This window comes from Aythya ferina, assembly GCF_964211825.1.
Source record: "Aythya ferina genome assembly, chromosome: 2".
NCBI classification, from domain to species: Eukaryota; Metazoa; Chordata; class Aves; order Anseriformes; family Anatidae; genus Aythya; species Aythya ferina.
The window spans coordinates 127880987-127900842 of NC_140297.1; the positions used below are offsets into that span (position 1 = coordinate 127880987).

General features: G+C 38.6%; 1 protein-coding gene across 2 annotated transcripts in view; it reads right to left on the reverse strand.

Annotated features, from left to right (window-relative positions):
• STAU2 (staufen double-stranded RNA binding protein 2) overlaps nucleotides 1-19856 on the reverse strand; it is a 166796-nt gene that overhangs the window by 121222 nt on the left and 25718 nt on the right. For both annotated transcript variants that reach the window (XM_084511024.1, XM_084511023.1), the window contains exon 5: nucleotides 19161-19296. In XM_084511024.1, coding sequence (XP_084367150.1) covers nucleotides 19161-19296 — 136 coding nt within the window. The remainder of the gene's footprint in view (nucleotides 1-19160; nucleotides 19297-19856) is intronic.

Here is a 19856-nt window from a genome sequence, read left to right on the forward strand (position 1 = left end):
AGCCTGCATCTGCATGTAGTCCTGCCTTTCCTCCTGTTGTTCCCTGTGCTAAGTGCATGAGTATACTTGCGTTTCATGGCACCCAACACTGCTGATTTCACAGACAAGGTGTAAGGCCTTCCTCCTCATGCTATCCTGTAGGCTCTTTCTTATTTGTGTGCATACACTTGGGGTGAGCCCCATCACCCCTGCTTTGCTGGTTTCAGGGCCTCTCTTGTCAACATCATGTTTGCTAATAACTTGATCCATCACTTCCTCACTTGACTGTAGGTCAATTCCACTCTCCACCACTCCTGCTTTACAGCTCTCTTCACTAGATTGGCCAGCCTATTGATAAAGGTGCTTGCCCTACTTGGTAAGGTACACCCTGTCTCTTCCAAGCATTGATCCTCAAAGAGGGTGCCACAGATGTAAAAAGCCCATCTCTGTAGTTATGTAGCCATGACTGTTAGGTTCCATGTGTCCCCTGGTGCCCACAATGAAGAGCAGCAGGTAATGCACAGAAAGACAACCCTTGGCAGTCTCTCCACAATGTCTCAATCCAAGCCCTTAGCAAGCAGCAGACCTCCCTGCACAGCAGGTCAGGTTCACAGACAGGGGTCTCCATCCCCTGCAACAGAAAGTTGCCCACTACTGCTTCCTTGTGGTGATGCTGCAGGGCTCAGGCTCAGCTGGATTGGACACTTGGAGAGACCCCAGGCCCTTGCTGCCATGGCACTGAACCTGTAGATGCAGAGCTGCTGGTGGAGCAGGAGCCTTCCTCCTGATACTAAAAGTTACAGGCTTCCAGCCTTCACCATCACAGGACTCTCCACCTCCCTGCCCAGTAAGCACTGACTCCTCTCCCTGCTCCTCCTTTGGTACAGTTGGGGTTTCAGGCTATTGTACCTGCAGTGTCTCAGAGAAGAATAATCCCTTACTCATTAGTGATGTTAACACAGTTTGCTGACCTCTTTCTGCATCTCCTTTACATGGTAACACAGATCCTCTGCCAAACCACAGCTCCTGTAGAAAAAAAAAACAACACTGTCTCCTCCTACCCCAGCTTCAGCACTCCCTGCAGCTGGAGGTTTGGAGAGCTTCATCTTCCCTCTGGAGCAAGGTCTGACTCAAGGCCTCAGATATACCAGGGACAGCTTCACCAGATGGTTTTCAGAACTGTGCTGTGTGGTGTGTCACCACCACTGCTGAACACACAAACATTGTTCTCAGCAATGCCTGTCCCCATCCTGTGTGAATTACTGTGCAAGCTGCTGCATCAGCTGGCTGCCTTGGAGAGCAGTGCTCTGAGAGGTGGGAGTGCTCCGAGTGCTGGGGCTGCTAGAGCTTGCTAGACACAGCAGCATCCTTTAGCTATCCTGTCCCTGCAGCAATAGACAACCTCTGTTTTTAGACAGAAGTAAAAAAAAAAAAAAAAAAAAAAAAAAAAAAAGGTAGTGCTATTAGCTACCTCTGTTTGAGGAAATTCCAAATCCATCAGAAGATCTTGCTTCTCGTTCAGCTAGCAGGCTTACCTTTCTCTCCACTACAAGTGATGGAGGAAAGCCTATGAACCTTAATCCATTTCACACATTCAGATCCCACAACAGGCCCTCTCTCTTTCCCTCACCCCTCCCCAACTTTTCTTTTAAAGAGTGTTTAGGGAGCTATTTATGTGATAATATGGAAAAATGATATTCAGCCTGTGGCTCTAGAGCCTCATGCAGCTCTTTGGCATTGGCAGAATGATTAGGTTTTTACATGGTTTTGATTAAATTTTTCTTGTTCTGCATGGCCTCAGGCAGAATTAGGAGCACTGATAACATGAACATTGCCAGGGACGTGCAAAGGAACACCTGAAATCCTTAGAAAATGGCCTAAATCAGAGAGGACATTGGCTTCTCTACAACATGGAAAGTATCAAATAGAAACAAAACATCCTTAGCTTTCCAGTGTGAGGACAGTGTCTGCATTAACAAAAGCCTTAAAAGTAATCATAATATTATGGCCTGAAAGTAGAGTGCAATGATTAAACTGAGTTTTAATACATGATGGCTCTGCATCCTAGAGAGGCACACTCACTGGAGGAACCACACCATGCAAGGTTAAGATGTCATACCTGCCACTGATCACTAGCAAACCTTCCCAATACACATTTGAGTTGCCAAAAGGCCTGAAAATCAATCTTCGACACTCAGAATTTGTTGATTATTACACAACAACATAGTGGCACAGTATTTTCTGTCACAAGCAATTGACCCCTACACTTGTTAGCCCTTTATAGATCTGTTTGATCACTGAGCCGGAGCAGGCAGGATTTCTAACAGCAACACTTCACACACAGACACGTGAGGCTTCTGAAAGTTTTTTAAACCACCTATATTTAAAAAATACACATCTCCCTGCATTCCACATTGCAGCTGCAAAGGTTGGGGTTTTTCTCTGGAAAAAATCCCTATGCACAAAAGATTCCCATGTGATACTGACACAATCCACAGAGCAAAAACTGTCATGCACATCCAAAGGAAAAAAGACTACAAGAACAGAAAACAGAAGGCAATACATATATGAAATAATACACTCAATCAGAACATGATAAAGGATAATACTTTAATGAGAAGTCAGATATAACCTATTAAAACAAGTTAATCTTCATCTGGCTTTTCTGGACATTTGAGATCTCCTTAAGATCTCTGACATATGAGGTCTGGAGAGCAGGTTCTCTTCATTCCCTCTAAGTTCTATAGCATCAGAAAACCACACTTTAGCAAATGCCATTGGTATCAGAATTGAATAGCCAAACCTGAAAAAGGATATTTGATCTATGACTGTGACCTTGAATGCCAAGTTCCAGCAATGAGCAAATATTTACAACTAGTTATAAACCCCTAAAAATAGGGGTTCATAACAGAAATGCTGACAGACCTTAACTAAGTCGGTGTGAGCGGGCGCCACTATAATTAAATAAATCACCAAGGTCTGTTGACAATTAGAAAACTCATTTTGGTTTGCCACAGAGACAAACAAAAATTCTGTTCATTATAATTTTACTGGAATATGATGTCATAACATGTAAGCATACTGAAACAATCTGCTGTTTTTCTAGCCAAAATATTAATTGCATACTAAGGAGCCCTTGGGGCCTCTTCCTTTTTGGCCATCAAATCCACACACACAAAGACAAATAAAGTATTAGTACATACGTTAAGCGTTCATATTGCATTTCCTGCATTTCTTTGGATTCCTCAATGGCATAAATGTTTCTGATAAATATTGTTACTTTATTCTTAGAAGGGGGAAAAAAACAAGTGCAAGCTGAAGCTCAAGGAAATCAGAAAGTTTATTTAGACTTAGCCTCCAGTTTAAAACTCCAGTGAGATTTTGTCTAAATTCTAATGGCCCACGTATTCTTCACCTATGTAAAAAACAGTAAATAAACCCATTAATTCCCCACTACAGAAGTGTTACAGTAATCATTATCCTATTCCCATTTCGTATTGCAAGTGAAGAGGAACGAGGACCGGTTTGGCCAAGATGAGGGCCGCTAAAACATGAGATGCAAAGTGGTACAGCAAAGTCATTCTTCAGATGCCAGCTCCATGCTGAAAGGGCCATTCTCTGCTCCCGTCCCTCGGGCTCCTTTTCCACTGCGGTTCAGTCGAGCTGGCAGCCCCGCAGACATGGCTCAACCAGAATAACACTGGGAGCTGTGCGAGTGGAGGGACAGAGAGCCACAGGCTGTGCAGGGGAGTAGGAAACAGCATTCACTGCGAACAACTCCACAACATCTGAAATTTCTCTAGGGGAGCAAGTTGCTTAGTGCAGCTGTTCCCTGGCCATGGCCTGTTTTTCTAAGCAGTCCATTAGCCACTTGGATTTCTTACAGATGTGAGTTCTACGTTTTGAAGAAGGAAACATCCAGTATAGCCACTTTTGTCTTCATACAGTCTACCTCCTGCTTCTTTCAGCAGCTCCACAACAACACCTGGGAACAAAGAGACTCTTTTCCAGGAATTCCTTTTGAGAACCAGAGCCCACTATCCCTGAATCAGTCTGGCTGTCCTCTTCTAGATTGCCTCCATGTTCTCCAAAACCATTCTTCAAGCAAGCAAGACAGAAATGTTTCACTTTCAAGCCACTCACATCCCTTTTTAGATAGAAAAATTTTTGAAGTTTCTCTTCAGCTGATTTATTTATACAGCCTATTACTGTTTTCACTTTTCATAATGTTGACATTCTCTCAGTCACACAGATGAGATAAAAAGAAATATATATATAAATCGTGCAAACTTGTCCCAGATTATCCTTCATTCACCAAATGGTTTAAACTATAATCTGAGTCTTTAAAAATCTGATAAAATTAATGTAGGTAATTCTGGATAAGTCAATATTTTTTCTCTATTTAATATGTCCTACTATCAGTTTATGAAGCCAGTTTTGATCCAGCTATAGAACCCTCTTCCTAAGGAATATCATGTTTAATTGCCTATGTCAAAATTGTAAAGAATAATCAAGTGGTGGAAATATGTTATTAAAAAAAGATTCAAAAGCATCTGATTTTTTTTTTTTTTTTTTTTTTTTTTTTAGGAATAGTGAGAAAACATATGAAAGAAGCTTTCTATTTTAAGAAATTCAAACTCCCAAAATTCTGTATTTCAAATGTATGAATATAAGCAAATCTTGAACTAAACAATCAAATGCCATGAGTTGCAGGCACTATATAGTCCTCTCTGTCATCAAGGTCTCTTAGAAAACAAAACAGATGCATGCTTCCAGTATTTCTACTGGGAGGATGACCTAGAAGCTGAGATGATACTTGGGAATCTTCTAATGTCCAGCCTGGCTATACTTCCATGTCGTGTTTTGTGCCAACACTACCCTTTCACTTACATAGCTCAGTTACTTTTTTTGTTCCGTTTACCTTTCAAGGTCAGCATTTCTGTTCCCTCTCAGACTTTGTTTTGCAAGTGGGCAAGTCAAGATATTTTAGAATTCTTCTGCTGAATTAAGGGCTACCCACTGTCCTCATAATTCTTCATAGCTCTTCCCTATAATTGCTTCTGTTCCTGAACATAAGGATTAATCACAGTTGATGATAAACCATATGAAAGACTGACAGTGTTCAGTATTACAGAAGTAATTTATATACTTTTATATAATGCATCAGTCCTCACAATTATCCAGTTCTTCCTGTGTGTTTTGATCTTCCCATGTAGTGATGATACTTTCTACATTCCAAGACCATTTTTCTACTTTTTTTTTTCGTGCAAATACCTTAAACAAAAGCATTTTAAAACACTGATTCTAAAACTGGAAGAGGAATAGCACTTAATGATCTCCCTCCACGTTTGATTTTTTAATACTGATTATTTTTCTTCTCCTTTCCCACTCTGCATTTCTTATACAAACCCCCATCTCCTTCAGTTTAATGAAAACAGTATCCTTATCTAATGCTATAAAATGCTTCACTGAATCCCACTAAATAAGGTTTACTTTACTCTCTACCTAAAAAATGAGCTAACACATGCAAGGTTAACACATTAGTCAGACATACTCTACCTTTAGTATACAGTAACATCAGGCTGAGTTTTATCCTGTTTTACTTCCCTGTCTTTATTTAAGCTTTCTTTTCAATTTTGTGCTGACTCTGTGAATATTTCATGAAGTTAATGATGAATCACTTTTCTTTTTTCTTCTCCTACTGGGCCAGAGACCATAGAGTTTTTTCGAACAATATGATTAGCATAATCAAAAAAAAAAATTGACTCATGTTTTCACGATCACATTATCAAATCTCTTCAAACATTTCTAAGTAAAAAACAAAAGGGAAGGGGATTCAGTTTTACGTAACACTATCTAGCTTGAAATCTTCCCATGAGAACTTGTGATGACAAGACAATAACATTGCCACACCGCTGTATCTCTGAATTCCAAGTTGCTCAATACTGACTTTTGACTGAAATAAATATTTCAATATTTACTCTCTGCACACACCATTAATTTGCTTACCATTTGCAGTAAAGCATATATATACGTGGACAAGTAAAAAAGAGTTCCTCATCAAAAGTAATTAGAAGAAACCAACACAAAGCTACAGACATCATAAATCACATACTTCAACAGTCACAGATTAACCTAACGAGTACTACAACAAACATACTGAGCCAGCTATGAAGCACTAGTTCTAAAGAGGTGCTTACATGCACATTAAGTTCAGATCTCTGCTTCCGCTTTTATTTCTCCCTATACTAGCAGATTCACTCTAAAGCCCTTATTAAAAGAAGCACCTTTCAAGGTGGAAGAAGGGTCTCAAAGCTAGCCTGAGCACGTTTTTTTAAGAGAAACTAGTGCAAGACATATGGAAGAAAAATAAAAAGGTTATGAATAAATAAAAGAGGGGGGAAAAGGTGGGAAAAAAGGATCGTGAGATGAACCTCCCAAAGTACTGTACAAGGGAGACTAGGGTAGGAAAAAAAAAAAAAAAGGAAAAAAAAAAAAAACACACCACAACTAAAATCAAGAAGAGAGCACAGAACAAAATGTTATGTTCCTCTGGAGAAGTATTTTTTATCTGTCAACCAAGTAACTAAGTCATGAAAATGGTCAACACAACTTCAACTTATTCTTGACTGCAGAAATAGCATAAACACTATAAGAACATAACAAGAACACTGCCTCCAGTGTTTAAGGCATTGAAAATGTCAAGTGGACAATGCTCAAATGGGATGGAGACTGGGGAGGGAAGAAAAGATAAATACAAGTAAAAAGAAAATGTTCTCTTCTGTGACATAAAAACAAGTACAATAAGAATAAAAGGGAAAACATAATGAAGCTGTGATGTACACTGCATACTTAAAGGTTAAAACAGACATCCAGAAGACAAACATCTCAAACTCTTATCTACTTCAGCTCATAAAATTTCCCATGAACTGTATTACTCACTAATCTTTAAAAGCATGCGGAGTGCTTACTGAGAATGCCGTCCAAATACCCATTACGGTAAAAGAACATAAACAATGTTGCATATCTGACTACAATTTCATTTTCTTTCTATATAAGAAACTCATGTTGAAAAAAAAATCACGTCACTTGCCAGCCTCTGGACTAAGCAAATTTAAAAATAAAGTACCTCATTCATTTAATTTTATCATAAACTTACATTGGTAATACAATGCTAATAAAAATGTTACAAACAAAAGCATCTAAGGGCTAGGACTTCACAGAACTTAATTAACGCTGTGACTTAAAAGTGCACAGAGGAAGAAGGCCCAAGAAAGCTTAAAGAGTGATTCTCACCATCCAAATTAACTTAAATTGGAGTAGCTTGTGTCTATCTGTGTACGTTCTGTTCCAGCTTGTAGGAATGTAAACATAGAGACATTAAATTGCATTACCCTGAGTCAAAAATGTAACCTATCATTTCAAATTTGGCAATTAAATTAACAGAGAACAAACTGAAAAATCATACTTAATTATGGCTTAGCATGCCTCCCCTCAGCAGCTGAGCATGATCTCCTAGCTCACCAGTTATCATCCTCTAAACGTGCACTATCACGGCCAGCAACAGCTTCTGTCTGGAAATCCTACCAGCTTTGCCATCAGACTTGTACAGAAATGAAATGTGAAGACAGAGAGAGCTTGGCCAATTGGGAACAGAGTGCATTTTGTATTGCCCGGCATTGATCCTATCAACAAGTTGGAAACAACACGGATGGCCTGACAAAGGAAGCTTTATCTACACCTAGAAAGGGAAGGGAAGAGAAGGAGGGAAGAAGCCTGTTAATCAATTACAGCAAAGATTGGAATGGGCAAAATAGTATAAGAGTGCTGAAGTCTTTCAGTGCTTCAATTCTTTTCTACACAAAAGCATAAAAAGTGCAGTATTTGCTAGGGAAGCTTACTCATGAATAGCATGAATAGCTTTCAATGCTTCCAATTTTCAAACCAATGGATTTGCAGCAGTGACTGACAAGGAAATACAAAGTCATTGCTAACAAAATGTATAAATGACTGCAATGAGGGTGCAGTACTAGTGGTCACTGATGCATCACGACTTGCCTCAGCTGGTCCACTGAGTACAATTTAATGCTGAATACTAACATGGAGATAAATGTTGGATTGTCTTAGCTCAATATTCTAAAATATAACATCTTAGACTTGCTAAAAAGCAAGAAATGTTTATGAGATGGTGGGGAATTCTATTCTAGAAGGCAGGGACTCTGAAAAAGACTTGGAGTGTAGGGGTACCAAAGACACTTGATCAGGTGTGTACCCAAAATGTCTGTTATGACCTTTGACTTAATAAACAAATTCAGTATAGAGAGTAACCACTATTGAGCAGAAATAAGGTTCAGCTGCTACTGGCCATCTTAAGAACTGTCACTTCTGTTTCACTGGCATGAACGTCAGACTCGAATCTAAGTTAGTAAGATGACTGGACTCCATTTTCTCCTCTTTTGTCATGGAAAAGAGACTCAAAGGGACTTGAAGACAAGAAAGGTTGTTGTTGGTTGGGTGGTTTTCGTTTGTTTTTCTGAAGATGATTTTGCTTTTTTATTACAATGCTGGAGGATGCAGCTCTGCTCCAGTGAAACAAATCATCTAAACACCACTTGGTGCCAAAGTACATGATGCTGTGAGTTCAGCTGTCCTTTCTTTGACAATAACCAAATTAAACTGTCCTTCTTTAAAAAGATCCTAGAGAGACAAGCAGACCTTCAGAAGATCCTGGGAATTAGCATTTTGGAAGAGATGTTATTTGTACTTTCTTTCACAAAAAACAAGCAGCTACCAAAATTACGACTTCAGAAAAAAACATAAGGAGAAACAACAATATAGTAGCTGCTCATGAGAAGTTTTGTGTTTAGATTCCTTTATAAAAGAATCTTGTTATAAATGAATCTTAAAGAACCTTTCTTTGAGAAAATTTTGTACTTTCTTAGTCTGTGGCAAAACTTTCAGTACAATAGGGACATAGACCTCCACCTAGGAGAGACGCTGTTTCCATTACAATTCCGGTCAGATGTTATTGAATCTGGTAAAAATTATCCACTAACCTTCTTTTACCTGCTACCCTCAGGAAAATTATGATAGCTTCTCAAACTATTGTTGGAGCTTTAACAGCAGTTGACTCGTGGCATTACAAAATGTAGGCAAAGAAAAGAGAACATATTTATTGGTTACCAGTGTTTAGGTTCTGGACACAGCAGAAAGGCCGTAACAAGAAAGGAGGGCATCTGGGCTTGCTTCCATTGAGCCTAATGTCTCACAGATCTCTCAACTGAAATATCCACAGTTCAGCAGAGCCACAGGACAAAAGCATGAATAAAAAGCTAGCTGTGGAAAGAAAGAAATATAACCAAAATGTTCCAGCTGCTGGTAGAGCAGTCTGAATAAGCATTTGTTTTCATACACACCAACAATGTTAGTCTTCTGTCCATATCCTCAAAGTAAAACTGCCTTACAACAACCAGATACAGAAGAGGGAATGGGGGACACCCAACAAATTGCAAAGCCAAGATATGGAAGAAATTCCAAAAGTGTTGGAAATTCCAAGACATTGGCTCTGAAGATTTTTGAGTCAGAAGGTTTACAGGAACCCTCCCAACTGGAACAACAGTGTTGAAAGACACGCATTAAACAAACAAAGATGAGGAAGATCTGTATGTCACCCCTCTCTGTTTTTCACACTAAGTCAGAGAAAGAAAAATCACAGCTGACAGTCAGAGACATGGGTCTGGAGCCAGAGGTACCTTCTCCAGAGCAGATATTGGAGGAAGTGTAAAAACCCAAAGAAAGGAATCTACTAAAATCCTGTCCACAGATGGAAGCTTCAGGAGAAATAACCAAAACATGAAACAAGGACCACAAAAGGAAAGGGCAGTCCTTTTAGCAGATAGAGCAAGAAAACAAGTGGTCAGGGGAGCTCACAATATCTTGAAACCAACTGAAAAAAAATTGAGAGAAGAATTAAGAATTCCAACCCAGGAGCTCCTCTGTAAGTAGGGCTAAGAGGTCATTGACAAAATTACTAAATTTTGAGTGAAGAGAGTTTAGCAGAATGCAATAGTCTGAAATGCCATGTCTTTAGCATCACATTTTAGGCATGAAGAGGTATGAAGCACCTGAATGCTCTGCACTATCCACAGAATTTGCCCTGTATTCCATGTGATCAGTTTTTAAGCTGTTATATTATTTTTAACAGCTATCAATGAAATATTTTAAATACAGTTAAGAGTATATATACTATTGATTTCCGGTAGGTTAAACGGACCCATTAATGTAGCGGATAGCCGCAATAGCATGAATTTGTTGGAATGACTCCACTGCCCATGTCAAGGCGCATCACCTAACACCATTTTGTGAGCGCTGTGAAACTTCACCGTAACAGGGTGAGGTGACTACAGAAAAGCAGCTTTCGGGAAGAGCTTAATGGAGCCTGTAGATTCCACTGCAGGATCTGGGTTTTCTGATCCCAGACACTCAATGTATTTTTTATGATTTAAAACGCTGTAGAAATTAAACATGAGCTGTCAAAATTTTTATTGCAAGAATAAATATCCTCTGTCATTTTCTGACAGACTTAGGAATTTTTATTTATTTTTTTTAAGCCAACCATACTAATCACTATTGTCTAAACTGATAGCTACTGGCAATGGCAAAGCTCATCACCTGCAAGCTCCCTTGCCACTGTTCTTTTGGGAAAACTGTCTTAAGACAAACAGATGTTTCTGCTGTTTTAAACCAACAGGAAATGGACTGACTTTCTCCCTTTTCCTTTCCTAGAAACAAATACTAGCAAAGAAAAATCCTAGCACAGCTGTACTCAACACTTGCCTTATAACAATATGTCTGTGTGGGAGGCACGCAACAACTGGGAACAAACAGGACAGGGGAAGTGAAATGTAGCATGCAGAAGATGAACACAAAGAATTCATTTATAAGTCTGTGAGTGGATTATTACACTGTAACGTTGATGCACCAGGAGGGTAATAACGCTGTGATGCACAAGATTTTGCTCTGCATCCTGTCTCAATTGGTAACGTATAAAACCTAATAAATTATCAGTTGGCAACCTCAATCCCCTTCAAGAGAATATATTTCCACATCATCATACAGCTTCATTGCTATGAACCGACTACAGGCTTGGTGACTGAAATTTCTTTAGGTTAAGCCTGAGAAATGAAATAATACAGTGAAACACAGAATTCTTGCTGACTTTCCGTAGATATTCTTCACTTCAGCTTTCACTGCTGACAAATTGGCACCTTTCACATGCACCAGATTTATACAGAAAAGAGAAAATGACATTAAAGTTGTTGTATTATAGCCTCAATCATTACAGGTGAAGAAAACTTAAAGAAAATGATGACACAAAATGTTGTAGTAAACCTGCTTTAGTTGTTTTATGCTCGAGTTACAACGTTTTCAAGTAATGAAATGCTTTAGTATAGGAAAAGACAACTTTTTAGAGAGTACTTCTGTTGTGAAATTCTTGCACCAAAACATAAATTCATGCTGCCATCTAATGGTCTAAACCAAGTGTTTCCAGCTGAACAATTAGACTGCTAATCTGAACTATCACTTTCACACTGTTACGACTACTATTTCTTTCCTTGAATGTGAACTTTCTGAAATCCTTAGTTGTTGTTCAGAACAAAATTACACTCTATTTAAGGAGCTATAAACTATTCTAACCAAACTTTTAATTTCTATTTCCATGTGGTTTTTCAAATTTCTTCCAAAAGCGTTTTTGTCTATTAGTCCAAAAGGCTGGGAGGGGAGATGGGTAAGGATTGCAGAAGGGAGTTCTCTCAAAGTCAGACAGTAAACATCTTTATCATTACACCTCTTATTCCATAAAATGCAAACTTTAAGGACAAAACTTTGCTACGCTGAATGGAAACGTGAGGCAAAACACCTCAGACTCCTTCTGGCCATTTTAGGGGAAGAGATGTTGTACCTTGTGGATTAAGCCAGAAGCCAGTAATTATAACATGGTGAAAAATCCCAGTGCCACCCAACCCTGCTGCTGGACCAAGTGTTTTGTTCTCCTGTTTGTCCTGGGATGACCAGCTTAACGCACCAAGCTTCAGAGCTGAGAGTCCGCATCAACCTGGAAATTAGGGCACTGGTGTCCAGAGCACAACAGCATTTTGTAGTAAAACACTACTTAGTTAAACCAAAAGCACTTCAGTAAAAAGTGTATATGCTTGCCTGCCTCCCGTTAGAGCTGTTATTACCCAGATACAAGAAAATATTTCGCTCTTTCATATATCCCCGAAGAGTTGATTGATCTGATACTTTTTCTCTCTAGGGAGAGATTTTTATCTTTTTACAATCCTTCCACTATGATAGTTTGATGACTCCCACCGCAGCATTCATAAAATTATTACATATCAACATTCTTAGAATTATTTCTTAGAATAAGAAAGGGAGGATTCAGCTCTAGATTCAGACACGAACATTTATATATTTAATTATGTGTAGAAAACTAAGTTCCCATCAGAGTGAAGCCCTGGAGAGAACCATATGAAATGCTGACATCTTAGCTTATGGTATGACAACTGGCATTCTAGGCTTGTGACTGCACTGACTAGACATTCCAGTGGTTATAATGGGAGAACAGGCTTCTCCTGAATAGGTAGAGACTAGGAAGGTATCCGAGATTGGATCTGAATACCACCATCAGCTGCCTGAACTCAAGCACACCATATCATTAGGGCTGCGGTCATGTACCTGTGAGATATCCACATGATGTGACACAGGACTCCTCCACAGAAATTACAAGTTTCCCATGAATAGCTGTAATCCTGGTGGATTATCTAAAATAATATGCTGACTTAACCCTGCTTGTAGAGATTTATTCAATTGACTAAGCATAGATATGCAGGGACGTTTGAAATGCTCTATAGCACCTTGCCTGGCCTCCAGCTGCCACTCTGGAAAGGTCTCCTCTAGGTGTCCTGCCAAATCTGCCAGTCCCACGTGGGTATCTCAGAGACCCTACTGAGTGTCTTCCCACCTGACACAGTATATACATTTGAGATGACATCTGCTTCGTACACAGCTGTGCATAAAATCTACCTTCAACGCAGAAAGCCTCAATAATTGATTTTTAGCAAAAGATAATTAGCTAATTATATGCCTGAATTCATGAAAAGACATTCTTCCACAGAATAATCTGAATTCTACCCTTTCCAGGCTACTAGCTGATGTAATCAATGCTCGATTGGAGCCTCAGATAGATGAGACTCTCTGTACAGGCAGAAGTCTCCTTCCAGAAGAGGTTCTGGTAGCACAGTATGATACCTAAAGGCCTTGACAATTTCAAACTTCATCCTCTTTTTGCAAATGAGGTAACTGGGTTGTATGACTGCAGGTGTACTTCTGAAGACTGTCTCAACAGATTTGGTATTGCATCCTGCCTGCAGTGCAACCTACTCACTTGGAAATTTGGCTTATGTTCTCCACATCTGTTCTTCTGGCTAGATTCTCCTTTCTTTCCTCAAGATCATGTAACTTTTGTGAAATAAATGAAGCTGAGTGAGGATTTATATTGCACTGCTAAACACTCAAAATTGAGTAACGCTAGCTTCCAATCTGTTCCCTTTGATGCGTGTATTTAATCTTTAACTCAGCATTTGTAGAAGAAACAAACTTTTCATTTTTTACTCCATTCATTCTCCATACAATCTTTTATTCATGTGATCTGACCATTTTAGTAATTCATCCAACACTCACACCATCTATTTCTTTTTAATCATTAGATTGAATTTGGAGAACATGTTAGCCCCCTATGCAGCTAGCAGCTACAGATGGAGTTATCCAAAGGCTAATCCCTCAAACCTCCTTTTACTATACCCCGTTTTTGAAGTGCTGATTCATTATTTAGGGCACTGGTCCACAGTACTGTTATACATAATTTCAGAAGCAACTAAGCCTAAGCAAACAGACCCATGCAGCCTAAGGTAAGTACTCAGCAGGGTAACTACCGACACAACAGGCAGGAAATACTTGCACACTCAGGGAGATGCCCTGTGCTTTGTGGCCTGGCAGCTTGGCTGGCTCCAGAAGAGGCAAGAATATGCTTCCTGTCTGTCTGATGTTGTAAAGAAATGTTCACTAACAAGAACTGTGCTCAGAATGACAGAGCTGTGAAGAAAGAAACACGGAGGAATGGTCTGTGCACCCTTTCCCCTTGAAGAAAGGCAATCATCTTCTCCTTAGTCTGCAGTATTCAATGGATAGGCAGGAAGAAACAACCCTAAACAAAATGAACATGAAGGCTTAGTGCAGCAGAAACTGTCAAAGCACACAGAAGCTGCAGTTTATCCCAGGGACATTACCACTTTGCGTGACATGTACTTATAGAACACACCATACAATTTTCCCAAAACCAAGCAAGAAACTGCTTTAATTATTTTATTCCCATCATTTAGCTTGTCATTGTTTTTCTTTTTCTTTGTTCCTATGTTTCACAAGTGTTACTAATTTTGAAAGCTTCTTTTTTTTTTCTTTTTTTTTCTTTTTTTTTTTTAATAAAGGTTTTTCAAGCTCTCTAGATTGTGGTGAGACACATTTCCAGGGAATTTTATATGGTAAGCAAATAATTTCTGAACTCTCCCAGAAAACAAGGGTTGCATTTTGTGATCTCTTTGACACTACTTTCCATACTGAAACATCAAAAGCTGGTGTTCAGTTTCTAGTGGTTTTATTTCTTGGTTGAAAACACTTGGTTTGGCAAAGTCTGTAAGATATAATTTCTTTTCTGTCATTTACAGACATTCTACATTTGAAAATACTGCTGGACAATTAAACTTCAGGGATGATTCTTTTCAGCTCTAATTGAAGACAAAATAGCTTACAAGACAAACAAGCACTCAGTGGCACGACAAGGCAAGCTGGATGGCCATGGAGGCAGAACTGCTATCTCATTTTATTGTTTAATCACTTATTTTACTGTTTAATGGCTTAAACCAACTGCATGCTCAAGGATGCAACAGAGTACTAGTTGTAGCACTGGCTATTGCTATGAGTAGTTCACACATTTCATCCTCAGTTCTGCCAATATTTTTCAAACCTGCCCTACTCTTTGGCCTCTTCTGAGTAGCTTGTCAGTGCCAAATGGTGGGCTGACAAACACACACAAGATGCAAACTAAATCAGTTAGCAAACAGTCCCTGAAATCACTAGCACTTACTTCCCTAGAGTCAGTTTATGAAGTTTTCAGGTAAAAGAAGCCATACAAACGCAATGTTCACCACGTTAGCTTTTCTGCAATGTACACCACCTGAACTAAAAGTTCCTCACACGCCTTTATTGGAGAATTGCTCATAACTCCAACTTGTGAGGCTTTAAAAGAAAGCATATACCTGGTTAATTATGAGTGCCGAAAAGTCTTTTTTTTAATTTTATTTATTTTAACTATAATTCAGTAGTTGAACCCTTTATTAACTACAAAGTTGTCTAACATGGCTGGATTCAAGGTTGATAAGGCGAGTTTTCAAAAAGAAAGCTGTCAGAGGCCATCAAGCTTCCTAGTACCGAACTTGTATGGACTCTACTGGAATAAAGATAATCTGGAGAAGACTCCCAAGCTGTCTCATCAGAGATGAAAAAACTTTAAAGGTCTTATCTATACTGTGAAACGAACTGCAGTATACAGATATCCAGCCTACCAAAGACCTAAGCTGATAAATCCACATGATTCAGCACAGACCATACAGATTTCATCAGCGTGGGTGGAGATGCAATGTAATAACAACAGCCCGGTGATGTTAACCTAGTGAGTACCACATTCACTAGCTTGAGTGAAAAGCCATGTTAGTACATCCACTCCAAGCAGGACTGTATTTTAACTGTTTAGTTACTGCTAAGAGGGGAGCAGATTCCTTATTTAGCACAGGGAGAGACTTACCCAGGGCTGCCCTGGTGTTACACACAGCCTTAAAGGCCTTACCTTGTGCCATGCTGAGAGGTTTGTATGTGTAGTCGTGGAGCCTGCCTGCCACTTGCAGCTCTGTAACTTTCTACCTGCACTGCCTGGACAGCATTTTCCAGTTTGGCTAGCTGGATTTTTCCCTTGCTATTCTCTCCGTGCTTCTATTCTCAAGGCCTTGCACCTGGAAATGCTGATAACGTTGATACTCAATTTGACAGTTGAATCTGTACCATACCATAGTCCTTCTCTCCTCTGTCCTCTCCCCTTGGCAGTAACTTTTGGTATACATTGCTGAGCCCAGCAACATGCATGTACAAACCTCAATAAGCAGTTGACATTCAACACCTGCCCTGATGCAGCATGAACACTGTCATAAACTGGAACAAACAACAGGGAGTATGAGCAGGTCCATGTGAAAACCACAGAATAACTACAGGAAAAGCAGAGGATGCTCACAGAGGATGCGCCGTCACTTCCCTTTCAAGCTGGCCAGTGGGAAAAGTTTCTCTATTTCCTTTTTCTTCCTCTCACTTGTTTCCCCCTCCCTTTTTTTTTTTTTCCCCCATAAAAGTCACCTTCACCATCAACTTAAGCTGTGGACCTTACTAAGAAAAAGTGAAAGAACCCTGTGCATTGAGGTGTCTGTGATGCATGACGCAGTGAACCCAAGCAGCTTTCAGAGCCATGCCTGGCTGCAGGGTCAGCCCAGCTACCTCGCTGCAAGCAGCTCTCCCTCAACATCTCTGCGGCCTTGCCTTTATCTACCAGTGCAGCAGGAAGTTCTCATGAGAACAACGTTTCTGTTTTGACTGTAGAAATAACAGAGTTGTCTCCTTCTAAGAAAATCCTATAAAAGTTTGACTGACCAAAAAGGGGAGGATAAGGTCTGTATGACATGTTGCACGTGGGATGGAGACCTGTTTCTTGCCACACTACTGGGGGCTCCCAGCATCTAAAGGAACATAGGATTATCTGTGCTACTCTCTTCTTACAGCATTTGCTCTAAGAAATGATACCTTGTAAGTGCCTTTCTTACTGGGATCATAACCAGCACCTCCCGATGCAAAACAAGGTGATGAACAATTATTTCCAACATAGGACAAGTCCCTAGACATTACAGGATGGCACCACTTGTCTTTCATCTGGTATGACTGTGTGCACAGGTAGGCAGATGTACAGGGTGTGCGTGCACATGCAAACAGACAGTTATTTATCAATTAGTTTTAGTTATTCATTAATTTAGGATCCTCTGTATTATTAACCGTTCTGCAGAGGCTGCTGTATTCAACTAAGTACAATGGGGCAGACAAGCAGAGATTTAGGCTTCTTGTCCCACCCTACCTGTGTTGTGATCAGAAAACAAATACCCTTGCTAGCTACCTAATGCACCTAGAATAGTAGTGTCCATGTAACATTGCACCCTAATATAGGAACAAAGTTCAAGAAAGAAGCAAACAATGACTGCAGGAGACGTGCTATTCTTTTTCATTAAAAAAATAAATAAAAAAATCTTAAGAGTTAGCAACTGCTAAGTGTTTGGAGGTTCTGTTTCCATGAGTTTGTTTCAGTAACTAAGATCAGATTCTAGAAGACCATGTTTTGTTTTTTGCTAACCTGCATTTTTTCCAGTCTAGCCTTTTTATCTGTTAGTCAAACTAATATCATTATAAAAGCAATTAAAATAAATGCAAGATTCCTAAATATCAACAAAACTCATTTTAGGCACCACAGCCAGCTATTTAAACCTGACATATATGAGTCACAGCTCTAGTCAGTAGCAACAAGAAATACAACAAGTAATAAAATAATCAGACAATCTGTAGAGTAATGAAAGTTTATCATTTGTTTATCATTTACAATTCAGGTATTGTTCCTATTAAGAAGTCAGAATGAAATGCTAGAATACAAAAGTTACAACAATTTAAAAATCTAGGGAAAAAGAAAAATAAGAAGCCAACTGAATTTTCCTTAGACTATTATGAAATGCTGTCTTTTCATTTTGCATGTTCACTTCAAACTCCCTAATTTTTAAATATTGCTATAAATTCAACTTCTAACAAAAGAGTAATTTTGAGCAAAAACACTTATCCAGCAATCACAGACTCATTCCTTTTTACAGTTATGAGGTATATAAAAATTATTAGGGACTCCATTGAGCACACCCTCTACAAGAAAGGCAAAATCTTTCACTGCAAAAATATTCCGTTGGAAATTCCTCATCATTTTTTTTGTTTGTTTTTGTTTTATTTTTTATTTTTGGTTAAAATACAAAAGAGCTGATCAAATATAGTTCCTCGGGGAGGGAAGCAGAGGAGGGGAGGCACGCAGGAACTAAAATCTATTTCAGAGAACTAGCCCTTGGGATTCCAAAAAATACATATATTGCCTTAAGTTACTCCTATATTTTTGCATTAGATACAAATTACATTTTATTCAGGATGAATTAGAACAGGTTTTCCATCTGTACTAAAATCATACAAATCCCAAAGATTTTTCAAAAATCTTTTTTTCAAAGATATTTCAAAAATTTAGAACATTTTTCAAGAAGATATTTCAATGATCATTTAGAAAACTACTCCTCCCAATTAAATTTTCAATTTTTTTTAATTCTTTAAGAATTTGACTGTTTAAAAACAAATTTAGACAGAATATTGTCTTTTCAAAGATTACTCCAAGTTACTAAAGTAATTACAGTATTAATGGAGGGCTCTTAATGTAGGTTTATAAACTGTGAATTAAAGAATTTTTCATGCGTCAACACTGAATATTAAGGAACTGAGATAGCTAACATCACAGAATGGTAAAAATATGGAAACTTGACAGTGGTTTCAAGCCCATTTTCAGAACACAGCCCTTCTAATTTTATAAACTACTTCTAAGAAAAGAGCGCTTCATGTTCAGTGCTACAGATTCTAATCAAATGACACAAAATATCAGCAAAGAAAGGAAAACCTCTCTCTGAGGATAATGTTCTGCCTCTTTACTGCTATGTATGGAGACCATAACTCCAGTTTTACACACTGAAAAGTAGAAACAGTTGTTTTACATGCCTTTATTCCTTTTGACATGCTTAAGGCACCTGTCTTCTTTAAAAAGGAGGTTGTGTATGTTTTAAAATGAGGCTGCACAGACTTCCCTTAGTAAAATCTTGGTTTTATTTTACTCTGAAAAAATCTATTAAGTTTATAAAGATTTAGCACAGAATAAGGAAGCATGAAATAATAGAAAAAGTACAAACCTCTGATTGTACATGCCCCGAAAATTATAATTTGCTCTATAATTGGGGATTGGCTTTGGATCTAACGGCCTGTAGATGGCAGGCTCTCCTCTTTTCATAGCCAGACCATTCAGTTCTACTGTTGGAGTTATACTGCCTGGAAAAAACAAAGAGTACACGTAAGGCACTTACACTACAAATACTGCAAAACACACGCGCAGGATTGAAAAGAGCAGCAAGAGAGCTGCAATACACTCAGAAGGTATTTTTATGCTCTTAAATTAAAAAAAGAAGCAGATAACAATTATATTTCACCTTCTTTAAATCATGGGAATATAGATGCCTGCTTAATCAAAAGCAATTAAAAAGAACATTTAAACCTTTATCTCAGTGTATTCTCTATGCAGTTTTAGTAGATTAATCTTCACAGATGAATGAGAAAGTCAATGCTATAATCAAGCTGGGTATTCACCTTTTCAAAGTGCTTATGCATTATGATGCTTTCTGAAACTATAAAGAGTAATGTTTCTTTCCACTGAACACCATTAAATAAAATCAAAAATCAAACAAAGAGGCATTGAAACAAAAAAGTAGTAATTTACATTACTGCAGTCATTTAATAATGTTACATTAGAAGTTAGAAAAAACTTTTTCTTTGCAAGACTTGAAACCCCAGAACTATGACTGAAAGTGATCTAACTAACGGGAATGTTCTAA